This window comes from Athene cunicularia, assembly GCF_003259725.1.
Source record: "Athene cunicularia isolate RWA chromosome 4 unlocalized genomic scaffold, athCun1 chr4_part2, whole genome shotgun sequence".
NCBI classification, from domain to species: Eukaryota; Metazoa; Chordata; class Aves; order Strigiformes; family Strigidae; genus Athene; species Athene cunicularia.
In genome coordinates, this window is record NW_020799099.1 from 1,451,544 (window position 1) to 1,465,185 (window position 13,642).

The window sequence follows — 13,642 nt, forward strand, 5'->3', positions numbered from 1 at the left end:
CCCCTCCTCCCTTGTGCGGCGGGCGGAGGGTGTCTGCGCCAGCAGGCGCCTCCCGTCCCTCCCGGCTCCGGGGGTTGAGGCGACACCCCGCGAGTCACCAGAGGAACCACCTGCGGGGGACGAGTCCCTCTCCGCCCTGCGTGGGTGCTTCACCCCGCAAGGGCAGCCCAGGGCGGAGGGAAGGTGCCCGCCTTCTGCAAGGAAAAAAACAGCTTCTTGGATGTGTGGAGGTGCCTGCTGCTGCCGTCCCTGCTGAAGTCTTCTCGTACTTGAAGCGCAACGCTTGATTCCACCAAAATCTTGAAAGTAACCAAACATGGCATGTGCACAGCCTATGCAAGAGTTTGACTGACTTCTTCCTATGGGCAATAAAATTACAAATTACGTTTATAAACATCGTTTATGTGGTTATAGTTTCGCTGAACCCAGACAGTTGAATAGTGTAAACATTTCTGAAGAAATAAGCGTACAAATCACGCTGTGGAATACGAGCTTTAAAATTGCACGTGTGCCTAAAACTTACCTATGACCTATAAACAATGTTTATCAACTGCTTTATAATATAAACTAGGTCTACATCTTTTGGACAAAGATTATTTTGTTTAGAGTATTTCAAAGCCAAAAGGAGGACGCTGAAATGTTCTGAAAAAGCACGTGGATCTCAGAAGGTGTTTATGAATTTTAGAAAAATAACTTAAAGCTCACAATGTTTGTAACTTCTAATTTTTTTTTCAGCCCTTACAGTCTTCAGAAATCTGTTTTACACACATCTTTTACATTGTATAGTTAGTTTCTACTGGGTATACCTTTTTGTCTTATCAATACTTGTTCAGGTTTGAGGGTTTTTTGCTTTAAAGTCACAGTTCTGAGAAGATGTCTGGAATTTTATGGTTTAACACACCTTTACCTGTGATGCTCTAATGTGTCTATGCACAGAGATTGCAGAATTGAAGATGTCTTTAGCTAAAGATCTCTTTGTGTAACATTTGAATGCAATAGTACATGATAGCGTTTCTAATAGTTTTTTTGATTTTTCAAGCTAGCATTTTTTCAGTGAAAAGTTAGCTTGCTTCTGAAATAAATTTATTCGTATTCTTTTGCTGTGTGGAAGTCCATTTCTGCATAACAGTTTACACAGTTGTATTGAGAGGATTGTGAAAATGTTTTCAGTGTCCTGTGGAAACAACTAGAAGATAATCTGCTAATGATTTTTTTCTCTCTTCTGATTCAAAAACAGGGATGTTGTGGAAACACAAGAGCATTATAAGAGCAGGTGGAGATCTATCTGGATTATGTATCTTACAATGTTTCTCAGTAGTGTAGGTGAGTAAAGACAGGTGGATTTCAATGTTACTTGCTTAATTAATATATTTTGGTTCGAAAATTACAGGGTTTTCTCGATTTCAACTATCTAGCTCCTTTACTGCCACTGTTCTCTTATAACCTTAAAAAAGTGCATTTTCTGATTCTTCAAAAGGAAAGAAGTGACCAGCAAATCAATCAGAAAGTTACATTTAATAAGATAAGTTAAAAAATACTCTGTTTTGAAACTAAATAACATGTTACTTAAATCTTTGTTTTATTGCTTTGTAACAGTTTGGTGAAAAAGGTAGTGGCAGAGTAAGGTTATTGTTCAGAACCAAACAAAACAAAGGTAATACTTTTATCATCCAAAGTGAAACTTCTAGGAATGAAAATAGAAGTAATACTGAGTTCTTAAGAGGCAGGATCTTTGTGGGAATGTATGTTACCTATTTCAAAATGTGTATGAGAACTTGTTTTCTCCTATGGGATTTTACATCTCCACTGCAGAATGAATTACTGTTTCATTCCTAAATAACTGCCTCTGGGAACAAGACTTCTGGTGATTTTTGACTTTGGTGATTTTCTGTGGGCCTATAAATGGTCTTGAATATCATGGGATACTTCATTGATTTTTTATTTTGTTTAATTTGATGAATTAAAACATCTTTCATAATACAAATATGTCTGTATATCAAGAAGTTATTTTTTCTCTGGGGACCTTTATGTCTTTCCACTGGAAGGAAAAATCCTGTGCAGTTTGCTTGGCACATCAGCTCCTTTACATAGGAGTTTTTTTGTTTTGTGTGTATGTACCTATAAATGTCCTTTTAAAAATGCTTCCTCCTGTTAGGAGGAATTATCACTCCTTAAAAGCACATAATACATAGTTTCTTCAGGCGACAGACTGATGCACAGTTTTAGACTATAATACACTGAGTAGCAGAGGAATGAACCTGTAATTGTTTCAGTAAAGCTAATTACCGATAAACATGACACATAAGTAACTTCAATTATGTTTTTACCGCATTGCAGGTTTCTCAATTGTCATTATGTCTGTGTGGCCGTATCTTCAAGAGGTTTGTAAATCTTTTTTTTTTTTAATTAATAAGAACAGAAAACTCCTGCTCAGGAAGTATGTAATATAAAACTTGACATTTTATTTAGGAAAAGGGAAGTGTATGGTTATAAGAGACTAATTTTGCCATCCGCTGAGAAACTATTTCATATGAAATCTGTCAGATGATTCCCTGAATTGATAAAGGTACATCATAATCCAGAAATGTTTGATTTTCCTGTATAATTTCACTGTTTTCTTGAACAGTGAACCAGTAGAAATCTCTTTATTTGAATGCATTTGTAGTGTTAAAACATAATACACAAGGCTTGTCTGCATTTTGGAAAAAAAAAAAAAAAAAAAAAAAAAAAAAAAAAAAAAAAGCTCAAGGAAGAAGTTGCTCTGTAAATCACAGAATCACAGAATCATTCAGGTTGGAAAAGACCCTTGGGATCAGAGTCCAACCACCAGGCCTACTCTACAAGTTCTCCCCTACACCATATCCACCAACATCTCATCTAAATGACCCTTAAACACATCCAGGGATGGTGACTCCACCACCTCCCTGGGCAGCCTGTTCCACTGTCTGACCTCTGTGAAAACTTGTTTCCTAAGGTCCAGTATGAACCTCCCCTGTTGGAGTTTAAATCTGTTCCCTCTTGTTCTGTCACTAATCACCTGTGAGAAGAGACCAGCACCAACCTCTCTACAGTGTCCTCTTAGGTAGTTGTAGAGAGTGACGAGGTCTCCCCTCAGCCTTCTCCTCCTCAAACTGAACAGTCCCAGCTCCTTCAATCGCTCCTCATAGGATTTATTCTCCAGGCCCTTCACCAGCTTTGTTGCCCTCCACACTTGCTCCAACACCTCGGTATCTCTCTCGTATTGAGGTGCCCAAAACTGGACACAATACTCCAGGTGTGGCCTCACCAGTGCAGAGTACAGGGGGACTGTCACCTCCCTACTTCTGCTGGTCACACTATTTCTAACACAAGCCAGGATGCCATTGGCGTTCTTGGCCACCCGGGCACACTGCCGGCTCATGTTCAGCTGCTTGTCAGTTAGAACCCCCAGATCCTTCTCTTCCAGACAGCTCTCCAGCCACACCTCCCCAAGCCTGTCGCCATAGTAATCTGCGAATTTACTGATGATACACTCTATGTCCTTATCAAGATCATCAGTAAAGATGCTGAACAGTAATGGTCCCAACATCGAGCCCTGAGGAACACCACTTGTGACCGGCTGCCAGCTGGATTTAGCTCCACTGACCACCACTCTCTGGGACCGTCCAGCCAGTGCTTGACCCATCAGACCATGGCCATCCAGGCCATGGGCAGCTAGTTTTCCTATGAGAATCCTATGGGGAACTGTGTTGAATGCTTTTTGAAAATCCAGATAGATAATATGCACAGCTTTTCCCTTGTCCAATAGTTGAGTTATTTTGTCATAGAAGGAGATCAGGTTTGTCAGGCAGGATCTGCCTTTCATAAACCCATGCTGACTGGGCCTGATCCCCTGGTTGTCCATTATATGACTTTTAATGGCACCTGAGATGACCTGCTCCATTACCTTCCCTGGCACCGAGGTCAGACTGACAGGTCTGTAGTTTCCTGGATCCTTCTTTCTGCCTCTCTTGTAAACGGGTGTCACATTTGCCATCCTCCAGTCCAATGGGACCTCCCCGAATGTCAGATTGTTGCACATAGACCATCTTGATATCATTATCAGGGAATTGCCTGTGTTCCTGGGTAGTGTTTTTAGATGGTTTGGTTTTTTTTTCTCTTTGTTATGTTCTTGTTAAAAGTGGCATTAAAGGTCTCTAAAACTTTAATCTGTGCCAGGATTTTCCTGCTCCTTGAGTTGTAGAAGGACAGTTTCGAATGTGAATTTGGAAGAAGATATCCTGGGTAGGGTCCTAGAAGTATCATTAAAATTGAGGTTAGCGCTGAATTCTTGGAGAAGAAAAGAAAATGCATCATAAGCCTTGTAAATCAAGACAGATTCAGGCATCTGCAGAGATGACTTGCTCCTGGCATGTAAACTGCCCTACCTGTATGGGCTGTAGCCCATAACATCTGCAGCACCCTATGAAAACTGTTTTGAGTTTGCTGCAAGCCACTTCCAGTCTCAGAAGCAAAGCACTTTTTCTTGGTTTGGTGCATTGCTGGAGACAGTTAGCCAAGGTTTACTGCCCTAGAGAAAGTACTGTGTGAAAACAACTGCTTCTGAGACCCAGAGTGGTGTGTTTATATTAAACATCGTGGAGTGCCATGCAGACACCTACTTGTTTAGCGATAGTTTAGGTTTGACACTGCATTGCATAGTGTGATATACACTCAGAATTGCAGTGCAGAGTCTTAGGTATTTCAGGTACTGATTCTAAAATGGTTTTGTCGATATTATAAAATACTTTATATATAATACTTTATATATAATACTTTACCCATAGAATCGGTTCTTTTGTTTCCACAGATCGATCCAACAGCAGATGCGAGTTTCTTGGGTTGGATTATAGCTTCATACAGCATTGGCCAAATGGTTGCCTCTCCCCTCTTCGGCTTGTGGTCCAATTACAGGCCAAGGAGAGAACCTCTCGTTATTTCAACTGCTATTTCAGTAGCTGCTAATTGTCTTTATGCCTACGTCCATGTACCTCATTCACACAATAAATACTACATGCTGATTGCACGTGCCCTTGTGGGATTTGGAGCAGGTAATCACAGTAGAATTTACGTTTCTAAAAATTACTAAATTCTATGTCTTGTGTAAGATAGTTAACATATTTTAGTACCAGATTTACCATTGTGAATGGTAACTTACTACTTAACAAAGCAAAGAGTTGGCCAATACTAGTTTATAATAAAATTATGCAATTGTGTGGAAATACTAGAGCAAGTGCTGGGGTTTATTTTCTTGCAAAATAAGAGCTCCCTAAAATATATGCAACTCGATAATTTAAGAACATAACTTAATATTTACATGAACACTTCTGGTTTTGTTTTTCTAAGGAAATGTGGCTGTAGTTCGATCATACATTGCGGGTGCCACTTCTCTTACGGAAAGAACAAGTGCCATGGCCAATACCAGTGCCTGCCAGGCAGTTGGCTTCATATTAGGACCAGGTAAAGCATATCTTCTTTCCTCACTTCCCTAATACTTTTTAGGATGACGTAGGGTGTTGGAAGTCGGAATCCTCAGCAGCTGTATGTTGGGGATTTTAAGGCATAAGTTGTCAGTAGTATCAAAATTGCATAAATGGGATCCACTCATATATACTTGTGTATGTCAATGTAAGTGAAATATTCTGGTCCAAAGAAATTCTAATTGTAGTTAAAAACTAGCTGGTTTGGATTGCTGACTGCAGGAAGATCAAGTTCCAATATGCTCTCTTGTACCAGTAAATAGTCTATGTCCAATTACACTTTTTTCACGGAGAAGAGAATTTAATGTTACTGTACTTGGGCAAACATTTCCACCTTTTCAAAATGACTGAAAATTTCACCTTGCCTCATATGTTGTAGAAAGTAACAGCCAACAGATCTTTCTGACCTTGTAGTGATGACCAGAGAATCTTCATATTGGAAAAAATTTTAAGACACAGCACTGGTGTTACAGAGAGAGCTAAGGGAGCAAAGAGCTCAAGGGATGTTTGTTAGATCAGCCATAAATATGGCTCCTGTGATAATCTCTCTGCTTCGTGGGAGAAATGCATTAGACTTGCCATGTGTTGTAAAGGGAGACCAGTAATTTTGTCCTAAGCAGCCTCTACTGATGAGTTGTCTTCTATAGCTGGAGATAAAGATTATCCAATTAGTAGAGCTGAAGTGCTCTGCATGTTTTTTTCTCCAGTGGATTATTATTGGTGCTGTTGATAGACCATTAGAGGCTCTACAGCAGCAAAAAATGTGCATTCTTTATGTGATTTGCAAAAAGTATTAATTTAGGTAATTCCCTTTGCTAATTTGATAGGGACTCTCAGTCTGTTTCCTAACAGTAGTTAGCAAATGACCTGATTTTACAGTCTTCTGCTCTGCAACAATTTAAATTTTACCAAAAAAAACCCCAAACCCCAACACCCTCTAGCTTGCCCTTGGCAGGAGGGATAGTCGAGTCCCAGGACCAAGGTTTTCCATGTAGAAGGAAGAAGAAAAAGTGAATCAGCTGTCTGCACATGGCCAAGAAAATTAACTACTGGTACACTCAGAATTCAGTTCCAGTTCTTTAAATGTCAGGCTGTTATTTATACAGTGTATTTGTATGTAACCAAGTAGTTTTCAGGCTAGTTGAGATCCCACTGGTTTCCATCAGTTTATTTTCACTAGGAGTCTCAAAATGTAAAAGGTTTGACAGGTAAAATACTTAAATTTTGCTTAGTAATTAGAACAACTTTGCTTATGCAGTTTTATGTGTTTATATGTGTTCAGATATTTTCTTAATGATTCTCAAGATTTTCTTAATAAATTTACGCTTTGAAGTTTTTCAGACGTGTTTTACACTTATTGGAGAAGAAGGAATAACTTGGAAATTAATTCATCTTCAGCTGAACATGTATACAGCGCCAGTTCTGTTTGGAGCTCTCTTAGGAGTTATTAATATTATTCTCATCTTTGTCATATTCAGGTAACTGAGACAAAAAAGAGAAGTATTCTACCTTGGTTAAGTGAGTGGCTTGTAACAACTAATATGCTGCTCAGAAGGAGGAGTAATAAGCCTAAAATTTGGAGTCCTAAATCTATAAGCTGTTACTTACTTTTCAGGGTTTCTATCTCTTTAATACATATCTCTTTCATTATGCTCGTAAATTAATAATAGTGATGTTACGGCTAGAATGTAAAATAATTTAAACAGAGCTGTTAGATTATTAGCTTAGCCTTGATATATTTTTAGTGTTGATGGTTTCTGCCCATGTTTTTTCTCTAAAGAGAAATAAGGTTAGCTTCTCTGTAGGGTTCTCACTGTCTGTGTCTTTCATTTAAGAATCTTGAGGGAGGATTTTTATGTATTATAGCATTGGTGGCAGGGAGGGGAGGAGAGAGATGCATACACATATGTGATATTCTCCCACTAGAATATTTTCTTTTTGAATATGGTGGTGTTCACTGCAGTCAAATGTGGACTACACTGACGATGGTTAAAGGAGCTGCAAATACTTATATTCCAAGGTTATGCCATTTAGAATTGTTTTAGTAGAAACGACTCAATAGTAGACCAAATAAATATGTGTATTAATGAAAACAGTTCTTAAATTTCTAGAGAGCATCGAGTGGATGACATGGGACGGCAGTGCAAGAGTGTCAATTTTGAAGGAGAAGGTACTGAAGGAGAAGGTATCTTATTTTTCTTGAAAGCTTACTCTGTGATGATAATTTTGAAGTGCTCTGTTATTATATACAAGCATTTAGACATATTCTATAGTCTGATGGATTGGGAGCTCAAAGTGGAAAATAGGCTACATCTCTTTCTAACTGGTCCGAAAATTGTTTCATGTCCATGTTGTGTTCATCTGTGTCCATAGTGCTGTCTGGTAGCAAAGAACTTAAAAAAATACAGACTTTTCCAGATTTTCAGTCCGGAACTGTCTCTTCCAAGAGACAGGGCCAAGTGAATATGGACATTAAAAAAATCTCCCTTAACTTCTAATGTACAGTCATACTTCTTTTTTGTTCTGTATCATGCTGAGTAATATTGTTGTGCATCAGCTTTCACATATGGCATCTTATTAAAAGGTGTATGTTGGATAACTAAATTCAGTTGGTGAGACTAAACTACAGTAATTGCCACATACAGTGCAATGGTTTATCTTCAACACACTTTTTGTACACAGTTAAAAGTTTTTAAGGTGTTGTATGTTTTTCACTTGAAGAATAAAAAGCGTATGAAAGATGATCTTAAATCTCTTCTAAAATCTATGAAGTCATCTGTTCCAGTATGGTTTTCTGTTTAAAAAGGGAACTGTTATGTGTACACCTCACATGGGTGTTTTGTGTATGATGGCCAGGTTAGAGGAACAAAGGCTCTGTGGCAGTGCAGAGAATTCTACTGTTGTGCACTTTTGACTTTGCAAGAGGAACAGAAAGTGGTTTGGTTTCCATTTTAAAACCATTTAAAGACATTTGCTTGTTTTGCTGTCACTCAGGACTTGTCAGTCCCAGCATTACAGTGGGACAACAGATGGTATAACCAATTTGAAATCATTTTTTCCTCATTGTCAGAGGAATTGAATTTCAGCGGTTCTATTTTGATTTAAAAACATTGTACTTAGACTGTTAAAATATAACTGCCTAGCTGCCCACCAACCTGCATGTTAAATACTTAACAGAGTAAGGAAATCATTACTGTTTGTAATTTGTGGTCGTGTAAAAAATGCTCAGTTTGAAGCTCAGTTTGCTGTTTATATTATTCTTTTGTTTTGTTGCAGAAGGTGGTGGTCTGGATCAGGACACAGAAGGAAACATTGACCATGTTGCTGTGGTGGCAATCAATTTTCTTTTCTTTGTCATCTTGTTTGTGTTTGCTGTCTTTGAAACGTAAGTTGGTCTATTTTCTCTCCAAATACTTAGACATACAATGTAGTTAGACTGGGTGTGCATGTACAGGTTTTTCTGTTGCACTCATTTCCTTAACTGTACTCTTCAGAAATAGAAGTCCAAAACTATATGCAATCAAACTGATGTATACTGATACAGAGTAGTGAATTAAAGGTCAGTAATAACTGAAAATATGTAGCATACAGTCTGTAGTATGTGAAACTGTAATGTAAAAGCTTTTGAATGGATGCAAACCCATATCCTCAATTTTTAAAGTGTTAAAAAAGTAGCTTAATCTGAGCTACCTGAAATCTTGAAAAAACTATCCTCACTTGAGTACCTTGTTCTATACTTTCTATTTTAATTTTATGTAATTTCTTAGTATGATTCTGATTAGCTCCAAGAGCTCCAGTGGAGCTTTTAGTAACAATTATTTCAGTAGTGACGAAAACAATTGTTTGATATAGCTAATGCAATTGTATTCTTAAATACGCTATTTTACATGACTTTTTTTTACCTAAAGAGGTATGTTATTCACTCCCAAATTTTCTGCGTATAAGAAAATAAGTAAAACATTCCCTCAGACTGAAGTGTACTTCATTTTTTTAATTTATAAAATACTTTGAGGATATAAGGTTTATCTTTAAGGTAGCCAAAATTTGATGTAAGAATGTGTCTGTTGTAATATATTAGTATTAGAAAGCTGAGTTCCTAGAGGCTGGTTGGTTGCTAAAACTGAAACAGTATTAAATGTTTATTACTTTTATAGCCACAGGGTCTGATTTTTTTCTTTTCCTCTCTATTACTGTTGCTTTACTTTAACTCCATCATCTTTTCATAAAATAGATTAATGATGCATCAGAGTATGGCTGGTGTAATGCAGTTGTGAATTTTGTCTAGTGGATTTAGTTTTAATAAATGATGCATGACAGAAGTAGTTCATAATTAGCCTGTGTTTTCTGGTATGTCCATCAGGAGGAAAGGGTCTATACCACTGTGTTTGATATTTGGGACAATGTATGTATGGAAACAGCTGTATAGAAGAAACTTTTTTTAATTAATGTCATTTTGTTCTGTCAATTTAGTATAGCTACTCCATTGACAATGGATATGTATTCCTGGACCAGGAAAGAAGCCGTTTTTTACAATGGAATAATCCTTAGTGTGGTTGGCATTGAATCGGTTATTGTTTTCATGGTGGTTAAGATGCTAGCTAAAAAGTAAGTTTGTTGGTGTTTATCAGAATTTTGTTAACTTATTTTACCTAAGTGTGAAAAGCTTTACAGCAAGGCCAAATCTGCATTACTTAGATCTTTTACTTGTTAATGAAGTTGGGTTTGCTATGTTAGTCAAGTACTTCCAGTTTTGACACAGCCATGATGTGGTTTATTCTGTTAACATAACCCCCTTCCTTGTTTGTCTTTTTCCCTTGAATCCCAAGGAAAACAGGTTTTAAGTTACTGTGATTTTGTAATGATTTTGTAATTTTTCATGCAGGTGTGTTGGTCAGGCATCTTTTCCACAAACTAATGGGCTATGTCATTAGAACCTTCATACATTTTACTTCAATTAACTGATATGTTTAGGTGTCATTTCATTGTTTGATAGGACTGGTGAACGTGCCATACTCCATGGAGGCTTACTGATTGTCTTGGTTGGCTTCTTTATCTTACTGCCTTGGGGGAAAAAACTACCAAATATCCAGTGGCAAGGTATAACCCAAGTCATACTGAACTATCGTTGGAATGCTTTAGTGAAAGCTTTATACAGTATTTTTTTTCTTAACAGTACACATAATTTGTTTTTACAGAAATAAAGAACAACTCCATTCCCAGAACAACTCCCACTGAAATGTTAATGCCTGTCTGGAGTTTGCAAGCAATGCAGCCTCCATCCAACCACACAGCAGAACCCGTGGGCTGCCCTGTCACACAGTCCTGGTGCCTCAATACTCCTGTGATCTATCTGGCCCAGTACATCAGCTCTGACATACTGATAGGACTGGGCTATCCAGTTTGTAATGTCATGTCCTACACTTTATACTCAAAAATTCTAGGACCAAAGCCTCAGGTAAGCATGATGCCTACACAGTTTATTTCATTTGCTCTCCAAGACTAGCACCTTCTTTATTAGAATGAGGGATCTAGGTGAAATTCCTTTTGAAACTTACTACTCTTTGGCTGATGATAGTCAGGGCAGAAGTTTCCAGGAACTCTCATCTTTTTTAAAATCTGAGGCAAGTCTCTAGAGGAATTAGAAAGCAAGGCTTGTACTACAACTTACGGCAAATCTTAGTGAAAATTTCAGAGTGACTAAGCCCAAAGCTTGCGGCTTTCACAACTGTCCTGGAAGAGTAATTTTTGTAACAACCAATTATATATTTGTGTATCAGTACAGAATATTGTTCCTCTTACTTGGTATGAGGAACTTTGTATGTTATACAGACTACAAATACTATGATAGCTCCAGTTACTGACATTTTACAGTGGTGAAACACATAGCAAGCTAGTATTGCTACTTAAGAAAAAATTTTCTTCCTTTTTCATCACTTCTCATTTTTTCCATGTTCTTTTTTGCTGAAAGAGATTCAATGGTTTGAGCCAAAATGCCTTTTTATTAGAAATCTCTAGAGTATGTAGCTCAGTGGAGCCTTTGAATTAATGCATAGAGAAGCTGAGCAGTACTTTTGGAAACAAAGTAGTATCTTAATGATATGAAAGATAAGCAACTGCTTAAACACTTCCAAATTTTCTGTTTAGGGTAATTGGTGGGAATTACTGGCAAACCAAATAATTCTTGTATCACTAACAAAGCTTTTGATCTTCTGTAGGGTGTCTACATGGGATGGTTAACTGCCTCTGGAAGTGGAGCACGAATACTTGGGCCTGTTTTTGTGAGCCAAATATACACTCACCTGGGACCACGCTGGGCATTTAGCTTAATCTGTGGAGTAGTTGTAGTGTCTCTCTTACTCTTGGAGATAGTTTACAAGAGACTCATTGCATTTTCTGTGAGATATGGAAGGATGCAAGAAGAGAATTGTTAAATATGTATTTAAAAAAAAACCCTAAAAACCAAGTAAAAAACCAACCAGAAATAATTCTTAGTTATTACTACTTTTTAATGAGGATTACCTAACCACTGACCTTGTTGGCTGTATGCTAAAAACTGTATACTTGTACTTACACATTGACAGAACACATAACTTGGTCATATCCTAATACATGGCTACATCTGCTGCTATAGAGCTTCTGCATTCTGCTTTCCTAGCAGCAGAGGAGGGGATGTGATCAAGTAGATCAATACAATGGCACATTTGTATACTGAATGCAGCTGTGAAGGTCACAGGTTACGTGCATCCTTTCCAGAAAGAAGTAAAAGAAATATTATCTTGATTCTGTGAATCAGGATTAGTAACTGTTTTGTAACTACAAGATTAGTTGAGCTGCACTCACTTTGTATGGAAACATCACTACTACTTCTGATGTTGTTTGCTAGCTTGTAAGCACTGGCTAATACAAGATGTCTGACTTTGGAAACTTAATGTATTAGTACATCTTCTCCAGGATTTCAAATGGAGCGTGACAGAATCGTAGAGGAAGGCAGGTACTTCACAAGCAGCTGGTGTGGGATTTGGGTACTTAAGTTGGTTAAGAGCCACTGAAAATCACAGCCTCGGTGGCTGTTACTTGAACTACAGTGAACCAACTGTATGTGCAATTTTTCTTATATTGTTTTGCTGAATGCATTTTGTAGCAAGAAGGATAACCTGCACAGGGTTGAAATATGCACAGGTTTTCTTAACTTTACTACAAGGAGGAAATACTAAGCATGATAGTTTACACTTCTGTTGTCATTTATGAGAATGAATGCACTGTGCTGAGCAACCAGGAAACTGGTTCCTTGGGTTTTGATTATTATCTGTAGACATGTATTTTTCTGAATTTATGTTTGAATCACTGTTTATTTTAAAAACTAAAATAATAATTTTCCTTCATAATGGGGCTTAAGCTCATTGGTATGGGTTTATCTGTTTCAGTACTACTGGGGGTAAAAAAATTGGAGTAACTCCAGTATACAATTTGTAGCTGCTGTTTAATGTGTTTTAATAGTTGATGCTTACTGAATGTAATAAATGTAATGAAATACTCTATGTAATTAATTGTTCAAACACTAAAAGACTACTGCATTAAAAGATTATTTTTTCAATACTGACTGAAGGGAATACAGAAGTTTTATTCTCTCTCAGGCTTTCCTGCTGCAGAATCACATTACAAGAAAGGACTTTGCTTTTATAAGCATTTCTTTTATATGCTAATTCATAATAAATAGTACTAGAAGTACTGTGTTTTGGTGGTGAAATCAGACAGCAAAATGAAGCACAGAGTTACAGCAATGAAAAGTTACTACTTCAGTCATGAGAAATTGGTGTTACTTTAGACCCAAGAATAGGCAAGTTTTCAAAAAAGGCTAACACGGTTTAGATTTTATGTTCTACAACTCAGTTTGTGCTCACTGTTAGGACAAAAGTATGTGTGTTGCAGGAGGTTTATTAATGGTGTTCTTCAGGCTAGCTGACTTCTAATTTAAGAGAAAATGTTTGGCTAGTTGGGGGGATTATTTTACCTGTAATTTATTTTAAGAGTTAAATATGAGATTCAAGTCTCTTCATCCACAGTGAATAAATATCTCAAGAATAGAAGATACCCCTCAAAATGGGTAGCCCATGCACATTCACATGATTAAAATAAGAATGCAA

General features: G+C 37.4%; 1 protein-coding gene across 6 annotated transcripts; it reads left to right on the forward strand.

The window, feature by feature from the left end:
* Positions 1-20: 20 nt before the first annotated feature.
* Positions 21-13,098, forward strand: MFSD8 (major facilitator superfamily domain containing 8). Of its 6 annotated transcripts, none has more exons than XM_026847689.1 (12): positions 21-306; positions 1,238-1,323; positions 2,338-2,381; positions 4,829-5,069; positions 5,365-5,478; positions 6,832-6,976; positions 7,610-7,683; positions 8,769-8,883; positions 9,969-10,103; positions 10,492-10,595; positions 10,694-10,953; positions 11,714-13,098. In XM_026847689.1, the coding sequence occupies exons 2-12, from the start codon at positions 1,293-1,295 to the stop codon at positions 11,927-11,929; spliced, it is 1,479 nt and encodes a 492-aa protein (XP_026703490.1). In that variant the 5' UTR covers positions 21-306; positions 1,238-1,292; the 3' UTR covers positions 11,930-13,098. The 6 variants fall into 6 exon arrangements, with proteins under 6 accessions (XP_026703490.1, XP_026703491.1, XP_026703492.1 ...); XM_026847690.1 differs by having other exon boundaries at positions 8,775-8,883; XM_026847691.1 differs by having other exon boundaries at positions 8,778-8,883.
* The last annotated feature ends 544 nt before the right edge of the window (positions 13,099-13,642 follow it).